The following is a 21756-nucleotide window of genomic DNA, read 5'->3' as shown; positions in this document are numbered from 1 at the left end:
CAGGGGGAATGTTTGGGGTAGGGCTGACCGGTGCTGCATCTCCGCTATGCTCACCTGTTTTATGGTCCCAAAGCGACCACAGCCATCTGATGTGAGTTAGAGCAGCGTCCAGACTGCTTTAACCTACTTCAGGATTTAGGGTGGCACAGAACTGGAACATACAAGGAAAGCCGGCACTGTGTGATCAGTCAGTTTTAAACAGACGACCTGCAACTGCTCTGCAAACCACAAGTGTTCCATCAACCACAATTTCTGAACCATTGCAGTACTTTATTAAATCTGAGCTGCATTCTAACTGAATATAATGCCCTTCATTTTTTTAAAAAACTCTCTTATTTGACAAGCATTATATGCAAGTGTTTTGTTAATCACCTGCTTCTTCCTTCTTTGAATAGATATCGATGAGTGCAGTATCGTTCCAGGAATCTGCGAAGGTGGTGAATGTTCTAACACTGTGGGAAGTTATTTCTGCATTTGTCCACGTGGCTATGTCACATCTACAGATGGATCCCACTGTATTGGTAAGTACATCCTTCTGTGGGTTCTTGGGGTATTCTCAAGCCAGAGGGAGGGATAGCTCAGTGGTTTGAGCATTGGCCTGCTAAACCCAGGGTTGTGAGTTCAGTCCTTGAGGGGGCCACTTAGGGATCTGGGGCAAAATCAGTATGTGGTCCTGCTAGTGAAGGCAGGGAGCTGGACTCGATGACCTTTCAGGGTCCATTCCAATTCTGTGAGATAGGTATATCTCCATATAATAATTAAAAAACAAACAAACAAAAAAAAAAACTCTGGCCCCTACTGTAGCTTATAAGCCAGAGCTGGGGCTATTGGCTGAAGTTCTCCAATGGGAATTTTTGCCAGGGGATCCACACTGTACACAGGCACACTGGCCTTTCTGCCACAAATCCAAAGTCTGTTCACAATGTCCCACTGTGCAGTCCTGTTTAGAGCACCATCTGCAGAGTGGGAGACTCTGCATGGGCTCTCTTATGGCCCAGGACCCTCAACCAATACAGTACAAATATGGTTTGGTTTTTTTACAGTTATATTTCCAGTTCTGTGCCTCTGCAGCTGGGAGCAGGATTAGACTCTTAGCTAGGAAATAATAAGCCACAGTTATGTGGACAGACATGAGAAATTAGAATCACACTTGTTGCTTAACTCTGTTTCTGTTGAAGTCAAAGGCAAAACTCACCTTGATTTCAAAGGAGCAAGATTGAGTCCTTGCTTAATATTTCAAGGTCTGCCTTGCATAGGCGTACTTTACCTTCTGAATGCCAGCGTTAGAAGTGCACTCATGTAAACTTAGAAGACATCTACAGGAAATGAAATGAATTGCTATTTCATTTGGCTTGAGTGGCCTTTTTCCATTTGTAAGAATAAAACAAAGATCAAATGTCAGTAGGTTAGAGCTCTCTGGATCTGACTTTTTAAAAAATCTGTTTCTGTCCTTTTAAAAATATGTGTTTGTTTTTAGATGTGGTAATGTGTGTCATGGATCTTTTCACTATGTTTGTTTTACAGCCGCATGTATGCCAAGTGTATGGTTTAAAATGTAACGTTGACTTGGCTGAAAATATCGTTTACCCTGTGCAATAAACCATTAGCTGTTAACCTACCATCTTGTGTCACTTACAATGTAATTTCTTGAGGTGGTTGTGACACTAAGAAGTAGCGTAGATGTTACATTCTCAGGCTCAGATCCAGCAAACACATAGGCGTGTGCATAACTTTGTGTTGAGTTGTCCAATGACGGTAAAGTTTCTCACGCACTCAAGAGTTTGCAGGATTGGGGTATAATTTGCTTGCAGAATTCAGGTGCAAAGTAAGTGAAGGGCAGAATGGCAGCCTGTTCTGTTAATTTAGATGGAATCAATGGGCCTAAAGAGTCAAAGCATGACGCTGCCACTGTCCAGTATCAAACAGCGTTAAACAAGATTTGGGCTTTGATATACAGAGACATCAGCCTGCTTAGTACTTAAACAGAGCCTCAGTCTGCTGTGCTGGCAAATACACCATTAAAAATCCTTTTGACCTTTTATTAAAAATACAGAAAAGATGGGAAAAACAGTTAAAGCATTTGAAATATAAAGTATTACGTATGGCTTTCATTTTAAAACATCCGTTGTTCCCTTTCGTGTTAGCTGGAGAGAGTTTTTTTAGAAGTGCTCCCCACCCACCCTTTCTTTGACAGTCTCTTAGATGGTAATAACTGTTCTGTTTGGGGAAAAGCAAACAGGTTACTTGAACTGGGCTGGAGGAGTTGTTGCTGTTATTGATAAAGCCCAACCCCATTTCCTAGAAGACAGAACAAGACAAACACACGCAAGGGGGAGAGAAAAGAACAGCAACGGTTAAAACTATGCAGCTTGTTTCTGATGTTGACTTTCACGTGTAATCTTGCTTCTGGAAAAGCCCAGGCATAGCATACTGTCTTATTAGCCACTCTGAGGCCTGGCAAATTTGTACAAGCAATGGGCATTGTTCTTATCTGCCTCTCGTGTTGCAGGCTTATAATAGCAGTCTTGCAAAATATACAGTCTTGGCCAGTTAAGCCAGATTTTTATTTGACAGAAGGAAAAAGTAAAAGGATAGAAAAGACAAGAAATAAGGTGATGAAGGAAAAGCATATACGGGATCTGTGTGTGAGGAAAAAGTTTTACATCCCAGCTGGGATTCAGCAGAAGCCAGTGGCAGTGGCAGTGTCATGGGGGGAGGGATAGCTCAGTGGTTTGAGCATTAGCCTGCTAAAGGGTTGTGAGTTCAATCCTTGAGGCCACTTAGGGATCGGGGGCAAAATCAGTACTTGGTCCTGCTAGTGAAGGCAGGGGGCTGGACTTGATGACCTTTCAAGGTCCCTTTCAGGTCTAGGAGATAGGATATCTCCATTAATTAAATCTGGGTCCCTGTCTGGTCAGGACATCTTTCAAGATGAAGACAAAAAAGATCTGACGGTGTTACACTAGAAGCTGGGATCCCAGAAGACAGTGGGGGTGGCAGCCATGATGGTGGAGCTTGCCCCTTCCCCTTGTTTCAGTCAGTACTTCGTTCACATTCATCCATTCATCCCAAAGTCTCTTTCTTCAGGATCTCAAAAGCAAGTGATGGGTAGATTAGCCCATCCCCTCATTATTTTGTCCACCAATTAGGCCTAGTTTCTGACACACCAGTTTTGGTTAATTGATTTCTGGTACCACACTTCTCTTATTTGTCAGACCCGATCTTAACCCAGCCCTTGAGTTATATCAGTAGGCCTTTTTGTTTGGACTAATTCAATCTCCCTTTTGCCCCTTTTCCCATCAACATTGATTATTATATTCTGATATTTTATGAACTTCCACTCACTTTTTACAATTTCACTATTAGGGTAAATTTACAGTTATTACAACAAGCCTTATAACTGTGAATTAACCTTTTTCTGTCAATTTAAAGTAGACATTTGAAACCATTGGAACAATTTTGGGTCAATAATTTTCTAGATTTTATTTTTAATCAAAATACCAAGTTATTTTTATGCAACTACCTATTTTACCATTCCTATTAGTCTTCTTAACCTTCCAATTACTTCAGTAATGCAACAAATCAGTAGTTGAGACTGTGGCAGTAAAATAGTTCACTGCTTTTGAAGGAACTAGGGTGTCACAAGCATTGGCATGTCACATGCTGAATAAATGCTCTTGTTTTATATTTCTCCATCCAACTCAATAAAAATATAGACAGAAGTTCAAATTTTAACTTCTGAAGCACATATATGATTCCCACTGAAGCCAGTAAGAGCTGCATATGCATATTGTGTGTGTAAAAATTTCCTTCTGACTTGAGTTCTAATTTAGAAAAATAGGACATCCATCTGCAACAACTGCACTTTCTCTACGAAGAAAACTTATTAACACATCTTATCAAGTAAACAGAAGATTCCTTATCTTATTCTTTTTTATTCTGGAAAAATTATTTGGCTCTTAAATTATTAGCGTTCATAAGAAAGCATTCTGCCAAAATTAGATTATTTAAGAGAAGCCTGAATGGTACTTCAACAGCCAGGTGCAGTGTACTAACTAAAACTTCGCTACATGAGAAAGTTGCTGACATTAAATTTCTTGCATGAAATATTAATTCTTTGGCTTGGATAGGAATAAAACACATAAGAAAGTGTACGTCTAGGAGACCGGTATTTCTGTACTGGCTATGTCGTCTGTTAGTCTGAGCAGACTCAGGAGTCCTTAAATCCATTACTGATAGAGTGTGACTTTAGATAATCCACTTATTCTCTGGTGCCTCAGTTGCTTCACCTGTAAAATATGGATAATGAGCCAGTTTGTCTCCAAATTAATTTTTTCCCTGATTGTGTCCTAGCAACAGGCAGTAGAGGTATGTTATGGAGAACAAGCACATATGTGCCCCCCCACACACACACACAGCTGTAGGGCATAGGTCCTGCCATACCCACTGGCTTGAAGTGGTTTCCATCATATATAGGGTTTACAGTTTGGTTCAATGCCTCCCAGCACTCCCACTATGAAACAATTTTTTTTAGCACCCCTGCAACAGGGTTGGTCCATGAAACTTCCAGTCTCCTGAGATCTATCACAGACTGTGGTCATCACTGCCAAGGCCCTATGCTGTTTCTTGTCCCACTTCCAGCCCCTTCTAGCTATTCTTTCATACTAAGCAACATAAAGCTCCTAGTCTTTAAGATTAGACAGTCAATACAGTTTTAAAGTGCTTAATGACTATAAGTGTGGGACTGAGGAGTCTTTTTAACTTGCTGCACCAAGTAGTTGGAATGAAGTAGTCTTAAAATTATAAAGGGCTTTTAGAAGAAACACGAATTGCCATTTTTAATGTCATATTTGTTTGCTTCAGCTTGTACCTTTATATTTTATAGTGCTGTATTGGTTTTTGTTTGTTTTTTTGGTTAACATCCTAAAACCTAATTTGAGGTAAATCTGTAGCCTTTACATTTAAAAAAAAAACTGAATAAAGCCCCTAAAGTTCAACTGAACACTCAAAGAATATCTTGATAATAGTTCTTGTGTTTAGAAAGGCCCTGTGAATTTAACATGACACTGTCAAGGCTGTTAGGCCTTAAAATTAACATTCTGGACATTACCTCACTGTAATGCTTACATGAAGCTTAAATTTGATTTCAGTGTTTGTAATCCTCCATCACTTCTGCACCTTTTTTGCTCCTGCTTATGTTGAACTTCGGAAAACAGTCTGATAAAAATTCACAGCCTGTTTCTGCTGCCATTACTCACACTGAACAATACTTTTTCTTTGCTAATAGTCCTATTGCTTTTGGTGGGACTACTCATAGAATAAGGTACTATTCATTGTTAGTAAAAGTGGTAGATTCTGGCCCTACATATTATATCATATATTACATCATGAAAGAAACATCAAGAGCCACATTTTAAAAAATCTTAGGGCAATTACTCTTTTTGTTCGGACAAGTACAGTTTTTTCTCATGCACAATTACTAGCCCCTGTGTCAAGCCAGTTCTAGAAAATGTATGCACATTTGTAGTTAGTCAGTGGAACTTTTGTTGTGAGTAGAGCAAGGACGGTTTGACACATCATTTGCACGTGTAATTTAGATGCGTAGTTTTGAAAACTTGCCTTAAATGTTCTGAATTATATTCTTCAGGCCAAAGTAGCTGTATGGGCAAAAAATACTACAAATTGGTCAGTTCAATTTAGCACCTAAAAAAATTGATCAGGAAAAATTTAGCAGAGTCTAATGTTATTAATCCAAAGTGAATTGATTTCAGATATGTTATTTAACAAACCTAAAAATGAAAAGGTTTATTGCACTGTTGAAACATATATTGTATACCATTTATTGATAGTATAATTGCAACGTAAGCTATTGTATGCAATTTTTGATAGTTTGTCACTAATTTTGATAACATACATTTATCTTTGGTCCAGTCCTGCTTCCCTTTAGCCAATTTGAGTACTACCTTACTCTGTTATTAGTTCCAGTTCAATGGCTCTACTTGCCGAGTAAGGGTGTAGGGTGTGCACAGGCTTTATGTTGGGCTAGATTGTGCATCTACAATACCCCCTTTGTAAGGGACAGCATGTAAATGCATTGCCCCAAGAGCAGCACAGGGAGGAAATTATGCCTTGGAGGCTCCAAAAAGTAGCAGATTACTACTTCCTGGCCAGCAAGTTAGGCTGTGGAGCCACCTACTTCCTGACTATATACTGGGGGAGGGAACAGCAACCATACAATATTTGCTTACTTCTAAATGCCCAGAACAAAGATCTGAGGAGGCTGCACAGGTTTGTTTGGGTATGTATGGAGGAGAAGAGGGGTTTCTTACTCTTCCCTATGTTCCAGGATACCTGCACCATCTTCTGGCTAATAGAGATTAAATATGTGGTCATTTACTTGAGGAGTCTGTGAAGGGACTTGAGGGGTTTCCCATTGCTAAAGTGGAAGTAGAGGAAGATGAGTTTGGTAGCAACATTTTGGATTAATGCAAGATTAGTGTCACTGAAAAATTATGGCATTGCAATAAACCAGTTGTTGATAAACTTTGTCTGACTGTATTTAAATTTGTTTTTATACAACTTTTCAATTGCTTTTCTTGCTATTACTCCTAGTGTTTGCAATCACTGGGGCAAATTTCTAAAGGACAATTCATATTAGTTTGTTTTTTTAATTAATGTCCAGATCAAAGGGCAGGCACATGTTTCTCCAGCTTGGTGAATGGTCGCTGTGCACAAGAACTTCCGAATAGGTTTACCAAAATGCAGTGCTGTTGTGAATCTGGTCGATGCTGGGCCATTGGATCTGTTCCTGAGATGTGTCCTGTGAGAGGCTCTGGTGAGTGGTTTTTGCTGCCCATTCCAGTTATGACAGAGGTTGTTGGAAACATTTTAAACTACCTTAAAATCAAAGCTTAAAAAAAGTTAGGAGTTACATTATTATTCATTCTTGTGTTTTCAGTATGGATGTTTCCATCTGTGAACCATTTTTTCTGGTCCATTATTACTTAGGACCAGGTTCTGTAACCCCCTTTTGTTGACATTGGAAGTAGTTCTTGTGAACTGAGGAAGATTTTGTGGTCAAGCTCAAAGAGAAAATGAGTCTGAGGATCCATAGTTCATTACAATGTAAAGGAACAGCTGCTCTCTTTTTCTATAGATTTCATGTTTCTTTGAACTGGCAATGTACATGACATGAATAATCTCTCAGCCTGGCACTCACATAGCAACTTCCCACATTGGTGGCGTAAATGTGTTTTCATTTTACCTATGCTAAGATATCTGCGGGACAGGGATTAGCATACTTTTTTATCCATTCCCTGCCAAATGTTACACCAAACAGCTAGGAGTAAATTATAACACGTCCTAGTATTACTGTACATGGTATTCATTAAGTAACACCTGTTATGACTGTGAATGCCTCATAAACATAGGAGTAGAAGAGAGAAGACAGTAAATTCCAAAATGAGGAGTTGTTACTTTATTTTTTCTTATTATACAGAGTTCTATATTTCAGCATCTTCTTTACACACTGAATTAGGCAAGACTGTTTTACTGTATGTCTCTCTGTGTTCTTTTTTTGTAGATGAATACCGCAGACTTTGCATAGATGGAGTTCCTGTAGGAGGTGGTTCCAGACCTGGTGGACCAGGAAGCAATGGATTCCTTCCTGGTGGAAATGGGAATAGCTATGGCCCGGGAGGAACTGGATTTATTCCCATTCCAGGTGGCAATGGCTTCTCCCCTGGTGTAGGAGGAGCAGGTGTTGGGACTGGTGGCCAGACTCACACTGGAAATGGTGCAATCATTACTGGGCTGAGTATGTTTCCTTGTTGTTTTTTAATTGTTTCCCTCTGTTTTTGATTAGTTTATTGCTTCTTGCTTGTGTTTCTTAGGCTTTATTCTGAAAATGAGAACATCTCTCTGAATACACATCCTTACTAATGTAATTGCATATAAGAAATTTTGTATTCTTTCATGACGGTGAATTTTCTAGAGAGTTTAAGTCCCTTTTTTCCCAACAAAGATCACAATACAGACATGTTCAATATTTCTTTATTTGGGTTACAGAGATTAGCTTTCTTATTGGTCCTTCATACACTGTAACTACCTCTATTTTTTTTACAATCCCTCTGTTTACCAATTATTTTCACCTTTTACTCAATGAACTCCTCATTAAGTTGTATACCTGCAGTGGCTTTAACCTCAAACTTCTGTTCATTATCTATGAAACCCACACACCTTCTGAGTATGGTGTTCTGTCCCATTTAGTGGCACCGAGACCACTTAGAGAGAGAGATTAATGAGTCTGTTCTACAGCCTGAGCTAAGAGCCATATGGCTTTTACCTCATGCAGTCAGAGGCGTAGCGAGTGCCCTCCGTACCCTCCGACCGGAGGGGGCCCCGCAAGGAAGGGGGCCCCTAAAAGTGGCAAAATAAATACCGCATTCCAGTTTCTGCATTGTAAGGGGCCCCGCCCGGACATATGTTCGGAGGAGGCTTTGTTGCTACGGCCCTGCATGCAGTAGAGGCTCATTCATTTAGCTTCAGAGGCCCTAGGTTCGAGCCCGCCTGCCGACAACTGGGATCTGTCAGTATTACATCTACACATTTGGTAAAAATATAAATTGAAGTAATATACATTTATAAATTATACAGGGGTGTGATATATTTATCATTCACATTTCTGGATCATCTACACTCTAGCCATTATTCCCTCTACCTGGGGCTTCTTCTAACACTCCAAACCCATGAGTTGCATCAGCTACCCAAGATTTAAAAAAAAAAAAAAAAAAAATGCCAGAAAATTGTCCATCAAATTCCACCTTCCTGAATCAGTTTCAGTCCCCAAAATCCCCAACTACTGGAGATGGGACACTAGATGGGGAGGGCTCTGACTTACTACAGAGAATTCTTTCCCAGTTATCTATCTGCCTGGTGGGTCTTGCTCACATGTAGCTGATCACTATATTTGTAGTTGGGATGGAATTTTCCCCCAGGTCAGATTGGCTGAGACCCTGGGGTTTTTTTGCCTTCCTCTGCAGCATGGGGTACGGTCACTTGCCAGTTTAAACTAGTGTAAATGGTGAATTCTCTGTAACTTGAAGTCTAAAAACCATGATATGAGGCCTTCAGTAACTCAGCCAGAGGTTAGGAGTCTATTTCAGGTGTGGGTGAGGTTCTGTGGCCTGCAATGTGCAGGAGGTCAGACTAGATGATCACAATGGTCCTTTCTGACCTTAAAGTGAGTCTGACTTGAAACAGTTTTCTTTTTTTTAAATAAATAAAAACTTTATTTTGTTCACAGTCATAAAATCTATAATCCTGCTACCCTGCAAAGGTAGAAGAGGAAGTTTCATTCCAGGAGAAAGAGGAGATTTCTAGCCTCCCAGTGGGGATCTAACATTCGCTTTTGGATCCTGAAGGGTCTGAGATGTCAGTTTTTAAAGCCCTCCCCCTCTATATTTTTATATATAGAAAATCCATTAAGTTATTTTTGGAGGCATTTTACATTTATTAGTTTTAATTTTTCTCTCCCTCTGAGACTTGCAGAATTAGACTTACAGAGATTAAAGCTTTACAGAGAGAGGGATACAAGAAATAATTCCATAAATGTTTTTAAAATTACCTGAAACATTCCTAATACAGTTTTTCTGTAACATATAGCGCATATACAAAATATATAATGGCATGGTGTGATATAAAAGCACTCATTCAGGATTACCTGCACATCTCCCCCGTTGCAACTTGTGAATAAAGCAGTCATCGCAAATTAATGATGCTAAAACCTTTATACCATGCTATCATGTGTTGCCGGTACATATAAAATCTGTGTGGTAGTAACATCCATGTGATACACTGTAGACCTGTTTTATCAAGCAGCTTTGAATATCTTACTTGCATACTGTCCACCAATCCATCGCAGTCAGTATTACTAGCATTCCAAGCCACTGAGCCGCCAGTACTTTGAAACATACTACTAGAGGAAATCTTTCCTTCTTTTTCTTCCAAATGTGGAATTGTCCCTTCCCCCCCAAAATTACTGCTTTGGCCCAAGACCCAGGATGAACAATAATCAGTTACTAATACCTTCTGCAAGTGATGCAGGATCAGGGACATAGTACAAAACAGAGTATGGAATATTAGGATAAATACACCATAAATAATAAAGTCATAGTAATGAATTACCTGGATCCAAACCCAATGATTCCCCTCTCATCAGACATTCAATGTAAAAAGTGTATCATAACCAAGGCCATTTGTTTAATTTTTTTCTGATTTTAATTTATGTCTTTGTTATCTTACTGTCCTATCAATAGTTCTTGGAAATACTTCTTTTTAAGTATTTAAAGAATACCTAAACTCACTGATTTGTTTACAGAAAAATTGTAAACTCACTGATTTGTTTAAAAAAATAGTTAAAATTAATTACAGATTATGTTATGCGTGCCTATTTCACATTCTGATTCAACTTTCTCATCTTCTGTAATCTGTTTCAGCAATCCTCAATCAGACAATAGATATATGTAAACACCACCCCAATCTCTGCTTAAATGGACGCTGCATACCAACAATTTCCAGTTACCGATGTGAGTGCAACATGGGATATAAGCAAGATGCAAATGGGGATTGTATAGGTAAGTGTAAATTTTTACAGTTAAATATTTCGTTTTTAAATCCTTATATATTTCATTTTTAAACCCATTTCTCTAAAAATGAGATCTTAATTTTGAGTGCATTTTATTGTTTTCTCCACAGAATGTTGTTAGTATTATTGGTCCTTGTGAAAAAATAGTGTGGGAATTATAATTCTTTATACTGGGACAATATGTAAGTCTTAAAGGAACAAGCTTTTCAACTAAAATTGCTATGTATCTCAGTAAAGAATAGATCTTTTTGTTTATTATATGTTAGTGTGATTGTTGGATCATTGTACATCTATCCTCACACTTTGTGGGCCAGATTCTGCTCTCATTTACTCTGAATTTACAGTGTGGTAACTCCATTGTTGTCGAGTTAGTGTGGATATATACCAAAGTAGCTGAGAGCAGAATTTGGTCTATATGTGTGTTTTACTCACTCTTGAATGTGAATGGCAAAGGGTTTTTGTAAAGATCCCAATTCATTAACAGAATTTATGTACAGACTTAAATACCAAATGCATTTACATTATAAATCAAAACACTTGAAATTACCTGTGAAGAACTGAATTCAGTATTATGTGTTTTCCCTTCAACTGCTGAGGGCTTGACACACTTTTAAAAGGCAGAAAGAATGCATCTCCCACTCTATTTTAGTGGTTCGTGATGTCATCAATTCTTGTAAGGCAACACAAAGCATGGAACGATAACAGAACTGCTAAGAAGAATTCTGTTTTCAGATATATTGTTTGAAAAAATATTTTTAAGTTTTAATAATTATTTCTGTGCCACTGTGGAAGAGAGAAACTAGAGACAGCTATGTGTGAAAAGATTCATGTCCCATTAGGGGGAGACACTTGATAATGGCAAAAAATCTTACTGCTCACATCTGTTTTCAGTAATTTCCAGAACATAGGAAAAGAAAGGGGTCCTCTACAAAGGGGACATCTTTTGCCTCCAGTCCTGCTTTGTGTATTCAGGATCCCTCTCAACCTGGCTGACTTCTATTTGCTTACTGTGCAAAATTATTTCAATTACAGGCTAAAATAAGTCATAAGTGGAATGTGCAACAGCTCCTTGTGCCTCTGCCCTGGCTGGCAAGGTGGTGATAGAGCAATTTTGCTGGCATAATTAGGATTTAAGAGAAAGTGTCCAGGGAAGTGCATTGTGCAGTGGGAGATGCATAGAACGTCCCACCTTGCACCCCTGGCTGAGAAGATTGGGAGGGTTCACACTGCTGCTAAGCTTTCCTGCCCCAGGCACCAATGTGGGTCTGCATAGTTGGGATTTGGATGTCAGGAATTGGTCTCTACTAGCTAAAAATAGGGGTATATTTTTGTGTTCATGTTGTAGTGGAGATTCCTGAAGGTTTCTCATTTAGCATCTGGTCCTGTACCATTGAAATCAGTAGGAGTTTTAACATTGACTTTAGTGAAAGACCACCTTGGCTTAACCACGAGATCTTGCATGATCTACAAAATAAAAAGGAGTCATATAAAAAATGGAAACTAGGACAGATTACAAAGGATGAATATAGGCAAACAACACAGGAATGCAGGGGCAAGATTAGAAAGGCAAAGGCACAAAATGAGCTCAAACTAGCTACAGGAATAAAGGGAAACAAGAAGACTTTTTATCAATACATTAGAAGCAAGAGGAAGACTAAAGACAGGGTAGGCCCACTGCTTAGTGAAGAGGGAGAAACAGTAACAGGAAACTTGGAAATGGCAGAGATGCTTAATGACTTCTTTGTTTCGGTCTTCACCGAGAAGTCTGAAGGAATGCCTAACATAGTGAATGCTAATGGGAAGGGTGTAGGTTTAGCAGATAAAATAAAAAAAGAACAAGTTAAAAATCACTTAGAAAAGTTAGATGCCTGCAAGTCACCAGGGCCTGATGAAATGCATCCTAGAATACTCAAGGAGCTAATAGAGGAGGTATCTGAGCCTCTAGCTATTATCTTTGGAAAATCATGGGAGATGGGAGAGATTCCAGAAGGCTGGAAAAGGGCAAATATAGTGCCCATTTATAAAAAGGGAAATAAAAACAGCCCAGGAAACTACAGACCAGTTAGTTTAACTTCTGTGCCAGGGAAGATAATGGAGCAAGTAATTAAGGAAATCATCTGCAAACACTTGGAAGGTGGTAAGGTGATAGGGAACAGCCAGCATGGATTTGTAAAGAACAAATCATGTCAAACCAATCTGATAGCTTTCTTTGATAGGATAACGAGTCTTGTGGATAAGGGAGAAGCTGTGGATGTGATATACCTAGACTTTAGTAAGGCATTTGATACGGTCTCGCATGATATTCTTCTCGATAAACTAGGCAAATACAATTTAGATGGGGCTACTATAAGGTGGGTGCATAACTGGCTGGATAACCGTACTCAGAGAGTTGTTATTAATGGTTCCCAATCCTGCTGGAAAGGCATAACGAGTGGGGTTCCGCAGGGGTCTGTTTTGGGACCTGCTCTGTTCAATATCTTCATTAACGACTTAGATATTGGCATAGAAAGTACGCTTATTAAGTTTGCAGATGATACCAAACTGGGAGGGATTGCAACTGCTTTGGAGGACAGGGTCATAATTCAAAATGATCTGGACAAATTGGAGAAATGGTCTGAGTTAAACAGGATGAAGTTTAACAAAGACAAATGCAAAGTGCTCCACTTAGGAAGAAAAAATCAGTTTCACACATACAGAATGGGAAGAGACTGTCTAGGAAGGAGTATGGCAGAAAGGGATCTAGGGGTTATAGTGGACCACAAGCTAAATATGAGTCAACAGTGTGATGCTGTTGCAAAAAAAGCAAACATGATTCTGGGATGTATTAACAGGTGTGTTGTGAGCAAGACACAAGAAGTCATTCTTCCGCTCTACTCTGCTCTGGTTAGGCCTCAGCCTCCAGTTCTGGGCTCCGCATTTCAAGAAAGATGTGGAGAAATTGGAAAGGGTCCAGAGAAGAGCAACAAGAATGATTAAAGGTCTTGAGAACATGACCTATGAAGGAAGGCTGAAAGAATTGGGTTTGTTTAGTTTGGAAAAGAGAAGACTGAGAGGGGACATGATAGCAGTTTTCAGGTATCTAAAAGGGTGTCATAAGGAGGAGGGAGAAAACTTGTTCACCTTAGCCTCTAAGGATAGAACAAGAAGCAATGGGCTTAAACTGCAGCAAGGGAGGTTTAGGTTGGACATTAGGAAAAAGTTCCTAACTCTCAGGGTGGTTAAATACTGGAATAAACTGCCTAGGGAGGTTGTGGAATCTCCATCTCTGGAGATATTTAAGAGTAGGTTAGATAAATGTCTATCAGGGATGGTCTAGACAGTACTTGGTCCTGCCATGCGGGCAGGGGACTGGACTCGATGACCTCTCGAGGTCCCTTCCAGTCCTAGAATCTATGAATCTATGAAAAAAGCATGTTCAGACCCCTAGGGAGTAATGATGAAATTTGCTGAGCACATCCTGAAAGCTGCTATGTACCCTGAATTCATAGATTGTTAAGGCCAGAAGGAACCACTGTGATCAACTGTTCTTTGACAACCAGTAGTACATAGACCATTGAATTTCACCAAGTGGTTGCTGCATCAAGCTCTTAACTTCTGAATTCCTATTTGGTGTTATATGAGGGGGGGAGCATATGTAGGGGAGAATTTGGTCTACACATATGTTCTGTTAATTATTTGGGATGTACAGTATATATTTTTACATTTTTATGAATATTTTGCCATTCACTGTTAAATGAAGAAAACAGAGTTTTGTTCTGGCAAAAATCTGAAATGACAGCTACTCCAGGAACAAATTTTGAGTTGCAGTAAGATGAAAATAGAGTCAGATGGTGACAAAAACAGAAGGTGCTATACCATCTGCAGGAGAATCTCATACAAAATCAGAAAATGAGGAAAGACTAGGTGTGTATAAGAAGGATTTCAATAGGGTCAAGTCCATCTAGGTGTTGCAAATCTCACAATGCTAACTGGGGGCTTCATTCTGCACTGATCTACATTTTGAGTAACCCCGTGGGTTCCAGAGGGATTGTACAGGGTGTATTGCAATTGGCATTAAAAAGTCAACATTTACCAACAGTTACCAAGCAGAGTTATCTGAGATCTCCTGTTTGAAGTATAGCAAAACAATCATAGTGTCTCAAATGCTATAGTTAACTGTTGACTGGTGAATGGCAATTGCTGTATGTCAGCCCAGAGTTTGAACCTGGGACTTTAAGTGGGAACTTAACAGCATGAAATATCTTTGCATAATGATATATTTTAAATTAAATTAAACTAAAGGACTTGTTCAAATCCAATTTGGATTCTCTTCTGGTTACTGAAAGAACAGGCTTGAGGCATTGGGAACAGCTACATTTCACTGTATGGGGTAAGGTTAATAATATAAAAATGAACGCTCTTTCCAGACTATTATGAACTGTTTGGCTCCTTACCCAGGGAAAACCCCAAAGGATATTTTAAGAAGTTCAAAAAATTATTAAAGAATTTTTATGGGGTAAGGCAGAAAAAGAAAGTATGACTTTTTCCAAAATGGTCCTGCCAGAACAAAAGGGTAGGTTTATACACAACTTCCAGTCCTCCAATTATACTGTACAGCTTTCATCATGAATCATTGTCTACTGATAAAGAGATAAGATTCACAACAATCCTTAGTGGACTGATACTGAGCAGTCTAATAGACCATCAGTTCCTCTTTCTGAATTGATAGAAGTCTGTGTTGTAGTAACCCTTCCTTGTTATCACTGTGTTTGCAAAAACATATTGAATAAAATGGTAAAAATATTATAGAAGCATCAGTAGCAATACCACAGTTACAATTGTGTTGAGATTGTACTTACAGCTGGATTCAAATCCCTGTATTTCATACTTTTTTGTCCTCAGATTTGGCACAACAGATCTTCAGAGAACAATCAAACTTTCCATAGAATATTTTAGTGAAATTTTTGCGTACTGTTGCAGATTAAATATTTAAAAATTGAGAGATGTGGGCAACAGAAGGGAGTTAGTTGAGGTTGAAAAGGGAAAATGATGAGGGGAGTATACATGGTGGAGGACTGTATAGTCTGAATGCTTATTTCCTTGCTTTTGACAGTTTGCTTTGATGAGGATATCCATTCTAGTAACCTGAACTCAAGGTTAACAGCTTTTTTTATTAGAATATATTTAGCCTGAGCCCCTTTTATCACTAGTATGTAATAATATAGGAAAAACCCAGATTCATATTTAAATACAAGGAGTCATCTGGCACACATGGATTGAAAGGGATTTTGTAAGCTTAAATCCGCTATTTCACAGGGGAGTATTGTTTTCCTTCTCTAGGGTTTATGAATTCATTGATAATGAGAGTAGTTGGCAATGCATATCAATTTGCTTTGACATTTAAGCAGCTGACAAATTTGCCTAGAACTTTTATTCTAGAAAAAAAACATTTTTTTTCTATACTAGAAACCTTAACAAAGTAGAGGAGTATAGTGTTTATAAATTGCTCCTGTTCTCCTCTGTACTAGGGCAGGATAAATATATAATAGAAGTCATTGGAAGTAGGATGTTAGATAAAACATTCATGAGAAACTCCGATTCAGAGTTTGACATACTATCAGTAGATCTACAGTTGAGGGGTTTTGTTTTGAAGAAATTATGAGCAATCCTTCTGGGCAGGCTGGCTGAGCACTGAGCCAAAACATCCAGAGGACAGATTGGTCCACTGCTCATGGGAATAAAACATTCTTTATGGCCAAGAATTGTAGAGCTGCCTCTGAGTGGGGATCTCATGTAAATACATAAAATTCTATTCGAGGACAACAAATGGCTTGTCTAAACATATACAGACTGAAAAGCAGTTACAGTCACTGCTTTCTATATTCTTTCTAATTCCTTGATTTTTTTTTTTTCTTTTCTTCATTTTGCTTCATTCTTTTGGCTTTCTTGCAGCGATGCTATCAACTGCACATTCAAATGTGAGTGTTTTAAAGAGCCTAAATGCTTTTTGCATGAGGAGAAGGGCTGTCTAAATCCTTCATTTCTTTTTCCTTTTATTCTCTTTGCTATTTACCAGAGGGCCCTAAATTCATCCAGCCAAGAATATTGCTATAAATCAGCTTGCTAAAAGCACTGTTCTGTGTAATCCAAAATCTGTCTGAAATGTAGTATGTACATGCAATTATTTATAACAATGTGAGCATTCACTATTGCATCCTGTGCAATGTGTGTTCTTGCTTGTGCCTTAGCTAGTAGAAAAGCTCAGCTGCTGCGATTTTCAGTCTCAGAACAATCCTAGAACAACACTTTTATGTTGTGAAACTCCAACACCACATGTTCCTTTAGAAAATGGATAAAAATTAATCACCTTATTTATTTACCTTTCCCATTCCAGCCAGTTACTTCCAACGTGTAATGAACTGAGATTTAACGTCAGACGTTATTTACAAAGTCCAAGTTTGAGATCATTTGGAAGGCAAGCAAACTGCATCCCAACTCAGGGCCAGATTGTATCTGCCTGCTCCCAGGTGTGAAAATGTGGGTAAAGGATACAACTGGACTTCCTGCATCCTTATGTTGGGGACTCAATAATCAGGATGCATTGCCCAGACATTGCTATCTCAGCTGGAATTCCTCTAAGGAGTCCTGCTGCTGCGTGGCCCTTCTGCACACTCCCACAGTACATGCCATGTCTTAAAACCATAATCTGACCTCAACTGTATATGTGTTGGGTAATACTCTTCTTTAAGTACTTAGTGCTTGCTTGTTGCATTGTAGATCCTGCTTATTATTCAAAAGAAAGAAAGAAAATAAGTGGTTGTTCAGTTAAACAACTGAATATGAAGCTGAACAAAGGATTTTTCATTTCTGTTAGGCTAGGAGTTTCAAATTCTTCATAGCTTTCTTTTTCTCTTCTCTTGTTTAGGATACATTTAAGAGATATAAAATACTATTTGTATTCCCTTCCTTTTTGAAAATGATTCCATAGTTACACTAAGAATAGGTGTGTGTGTTTGGGGAAGTAATAATTTTGCACCAAGAACAGGCTTCAAACTTCAGTGTTTGACTGTTAATTACCTTATTTCTTCAATCATAAAATGCTGTACTTGAAAGCAAATTTATGCTGTGAAGTCTCTAATGGTCTTATTTTCTGCTGCCAACAGATGTTGATGAGTGCACATCAAACCCATGCACTAATGGAGATTGTGTTAATACACCTGGATCCTATTACTGCAAATGCAATGCAGGTTTCCAGAGAACACCTACCAAGCAAGCTTGCATTGGTAAGAAAATTTGTTTATACATCTGCATACTATACAGATGTTATGCTATATCAGATTCTATTGGAGTTCAGAAAATAATTATTAGTGTTCTCTTTTTCAGTTAACCATGACAATGATGTAAGTGCTTTTTAATTACAGTTGAAATGTTGGCCTACCCTTGAGTTAATTCTATAGATACAATAGTGATTTAATTTTTGGCCTTTGCCATTCATCTGTTCCTTCTGGTGACCCAGTTCACTTGGCTAGCTGGTTTAAATTGGAGAATACATAGAAAAGTAAGGCTATACATATTTTAATAGACTAATTATTGAACATCACTACAAACTAACACTGTGCAATAGTCTTATATCAGTATAATAAATGTTTGACAGTGTAAAGCTATATTCATACTGGGAGTTCAGGAAAATGAGGTCTTTCTATCTTCCAAATGTTTCTTTCTAGGTAATATTTACTGTCAGGCTCTTTTAAAAACAATAGCTAGTAATGTGTCACTTTTAGTTCATTGATGGAGAGTCATCTGATGGAAACCTTGTAAAGTGCTGTGAGGTACAATGTTTTCTTAATATTGTTTACTCATTGAAACTCTTAAAAGGTTTTTTTTAATGATTTTTTCTCTCTCACTTAGATATTGATGAATGCATACAGAATGGCGTTCTTTGTAAAAATGGCCGGTGTGTGAACACTGATGGAAGTTTCCAGTGTATTTGCAATGCTGGGTTTGAACTAACAACGGATGGAAAAAACTGTGTTGGTATGGAGAGCTTGTCTTTATACAAGGATGAAGCGCCAAAGGGAGACTCTGATTTAACATTTCTAGAAGTTACACTTCACAGAGTATTCTTGATCTTCAAAGATGGAATTTTGTGAAATAAGATCTGGTATGAGGTGAACTCAGAGCTTCACTGGGGTCAAGTTGACAGTGTGAGGAGCTGCACCAAGTAGATGGTGTATGGAGCTGCACCATCCCAAAGGGAGTTCAGGAAGGAATTGTCCTTCGCAGGGTGCAGTCTCTCTGTGTGTGACCCAGTGCATAAGTGGGTGGGGCTGGGGTAGAAGGGAAAGGGAGGGTCAAAACCATGATCCCACCTCCTCCACACCCCTACTTGCCCCCTTTAGGTTACTGTTCACCTCTGGAAGAATATCAAGAGAGCAGTCCCTGTGTTGTCCTGAGCAAAAATCCTGCAATTGTGATAGGTATTTGTGAGGGTAGTGCAAGGGGTAGTGCAAGTGCCTGCTTCCCCTTCCTCTTAACTTGCATCAACATAAGGACTTGTAACAGTTTATCCCCATAATGGGCCATTGGCCTATTCATGTTTCTGAACAGTAAGTTTCCTATTTTTAGATTTTAAACTCTGGCTGTGGGGGCTCAGCCTTGGTAGGAGTTTGTACAGCATCTAGCACATTTTAGTCATTGCTGCAATAACAGTAATAGTAATACATTTAATATAAAGGCATTTAGATGCTATAATATATTTATATAATTTCTTTTTAATGACTAGGAAGAAGGTTATACTTCTTGCTGGTTCCTTCATATTTAAATGCTTAGCATAAATTGTTTCATTTTCTGATAATTCCTGATAGTCACAGAGTTTAGTACAGACTGGACCATACAATTCCCGTTGACAGTTCGGGGCAGACTCTAATATGCAATCCACAGGTAACAGCATGTCTCCCTTTAATCCCATAGCCTGAGTTTTACTTCTTTGCCTTGTTAAAGAAGATGGGTATTTTTATTTCTATTAAAAAGTGTCATGAGAAACTTGCATCTGCAACAAGCTTTGAATTCTTTAAGGTAGTTGAACCTTGTTCTCCCTTCTCCTAAGGTAAGAGGAGTCACCATTTACTACCGTGCCTTCTCTGTTGAAATATTCAGGGTAAATGACGTTTTAACTCTGATGTTTTGCTCCTTCTGTTTCCTCAAGGCTAAAGGGGTATATATCATTTTCTGTGCTCTGTTTCTGTAGATCATGATGAGTGCACCACCACCAACATGTGTTTAAATGGGATGTGCATAAATGAGGATGGTAGCTTCAAATGTATCTGTAAACCAGGGTTTGTCCTAGCTCCAAATGGGCGTTACTGTACTGGTACGTATGATTGTAAGATAACACATTAGGACAATCTTGATTGAAACCACCTTTTCCTATCTAGTGAATCATGTAAGAATGCAAATCTTTTGTCACATGGACTTAATAATTTTCCAATATCTTGCTTGTCGGTACAGTAGTCATCTAAAACTGCCTAAAATACTCATTATAATTCTAGAAAGAAATTACAGAACCATGTAATAATGGTGTGCAAGATACAGTGGTTGGATGGCTTGTGAAAATTTGTGGGAAACACTGTAGCTGTAATTAATTCTGTAAATTTTATTCTGTAAAACACTTCAAAAAACAGTAACAAGAGTAGCAATATGAAAAAGTTTCAAAGGTTTTACTTTTTATGAATATTCAAAAGTAAATTCCCACTTCAGTTGCTTGTTGCTCTAGAATTACATAATGTTTATTAGGACACCATCACATAGGGCTAAACACAAGCTTCTTTATGGAGAAAAGGAAAATTTTGAACGTTTAAAGAATGGAGCCTAATCTAACTCCATTTAAAGAGAACTGTGGAAGTTGGATTGGGCCTTCAGTAGAAAGGTATTTCATGACCAAACTCATCTGTGAACATTTTTTTCTTTCTGTACTAAAATTGGACCTCTTTTATGTGAATCTGGTTCCCTTTAAAATAAACATGTAGCTTTCCAGTTCACACTTAAAGGTTCTTTTTAAGCTGTATGTTTAGATTAAAATTAGTATGGCTTGACCATAAAAAGATGAATCCACACTTTTTTTTCAACTGCAGAGATATATGCTATCTGCAGACAAAAGAAAAAGTGTAGGGTTAAACCCTGTAATTTAAATCAAATTTTAGAAAAAGGGGGAAGGGAAATCCTGACGTTCTTATATTTCTGAGTTGCAAATTACCCGTAAACTTGCTGAGCATAAAGAAAACAGGGGAAAAGAAAGATAGGCTGCCTGAACTAATGAATGGTATTCATGAGCAGAGGTTAGCTGGCTTTGATTTAACTCAAGTGTGGTATGAGACTGGCATTGAGTAACAAAGTATTAGTTCATAAGAGGAGAAGACTTCCTTTCCTTGCTTCTTAAAAAGCACAAATAAATTGTCAGGCTTGAGAGAACAACAAAGTCTTACCAGGTTTTGAATTTTAAAAATCAGTTATTTTTATTTTAAAAAAATGAAAAATTCCCATCACCATGAAATAACTCCTAAAAGATTGACTGCGGTATATAAATGGTTGCTACAGGACAATGCTCTAGTACTGAACTTTATTACAACATAATGTTTTGTTCAACCACCTCATAGTGAATTCAGTACTTCGATGCTGCAATAACAGGTGTCTTAGAAAAAACGAAGTGAGATAAATCAATAGTAGTGACACTCTATTTAGAGTTAAATAGAAAATCCAAATTGTTTCAATATACAGTACTTCACTGTGAAAATTGCACGACTGGCCAAAGTAAACCTCTCTTTGCAGAGTCTGATCCTGCACCTTTGAAGTTAATAGGAGTTTTTTGTCACTGACTCCACGGGGAACAGCATCATGTCCTTAGTGAAGTTAAGCGAAGCACTGGCTTTGCTAAAAGATAATTATGCCATAATTATCTGTATTCTAACTTCAATTTTAAAACACAATATTACTGTGAAATAAATGGCAGAAAATAAAGTGAAAAATCTGCAATTGACAAGCTAAATATAGAATCTCTGATACCTTTACACTCAACATTTTTTCTGAAAATTTGTTTTAAAGTACATGCCCTTTGGCTGAGACCTTGCATATCAAGT

At 38.2% G+C, this 21756-nt stretch overlaps 1 protein-coding gene across 1 annotated transcript in view; it reads left to right on the top strand.

The window, feature by feature from the left end:
- The window catches only part of FBN2 (fibrillin 2), a 260834-nt gene that overhangs the window by 88337 nt on the left and 150741 nt on the right, over window positions 1–21756 (top strand). The window contains exons 8-14 of the mRNA XM_065406785.1: window positions 396–521; window positions 6683–6835; window positions 7583–7816; window positions 10497–10634; window positions 17788–17907; window positions 18533–18658; window positions 19872–19994. Coding sequence (XP_065262857.1) covers window positions 396–521; window positions 6683–6835; window positions 7583–7816; window positions 10497–10634; window positions 17788–17907; window positions 18533–18658; window positions 19872–19994 — 1020 coding nt within the window. The remainder of the gene's footprint in view (window positions 1–395; window positions 522–6682; window positions 6836–7582; window positions 7817–10496; window positions 10635–17787; window positions 17908–18532; window positions 18659–19871; window positions 19995–21756) is intronic.

This window comes from Emys orbicularis, chromosome 6 (genome assembly GCF_028017835.1).
Source record: "Emys orbicularis isolate rEmyOrb1 chromosome 6, rEmyOrb1.hap1, whole genome shotgun sequence".
Taxonomy (NCBI): Eukaryota; Metazoa; Chordata; order Testudines; family Emydidae; genus Emys; species Emys orbicularis.
This window is presented reverse-complemented; position numbering and strand designations above follow the sequence as displayed.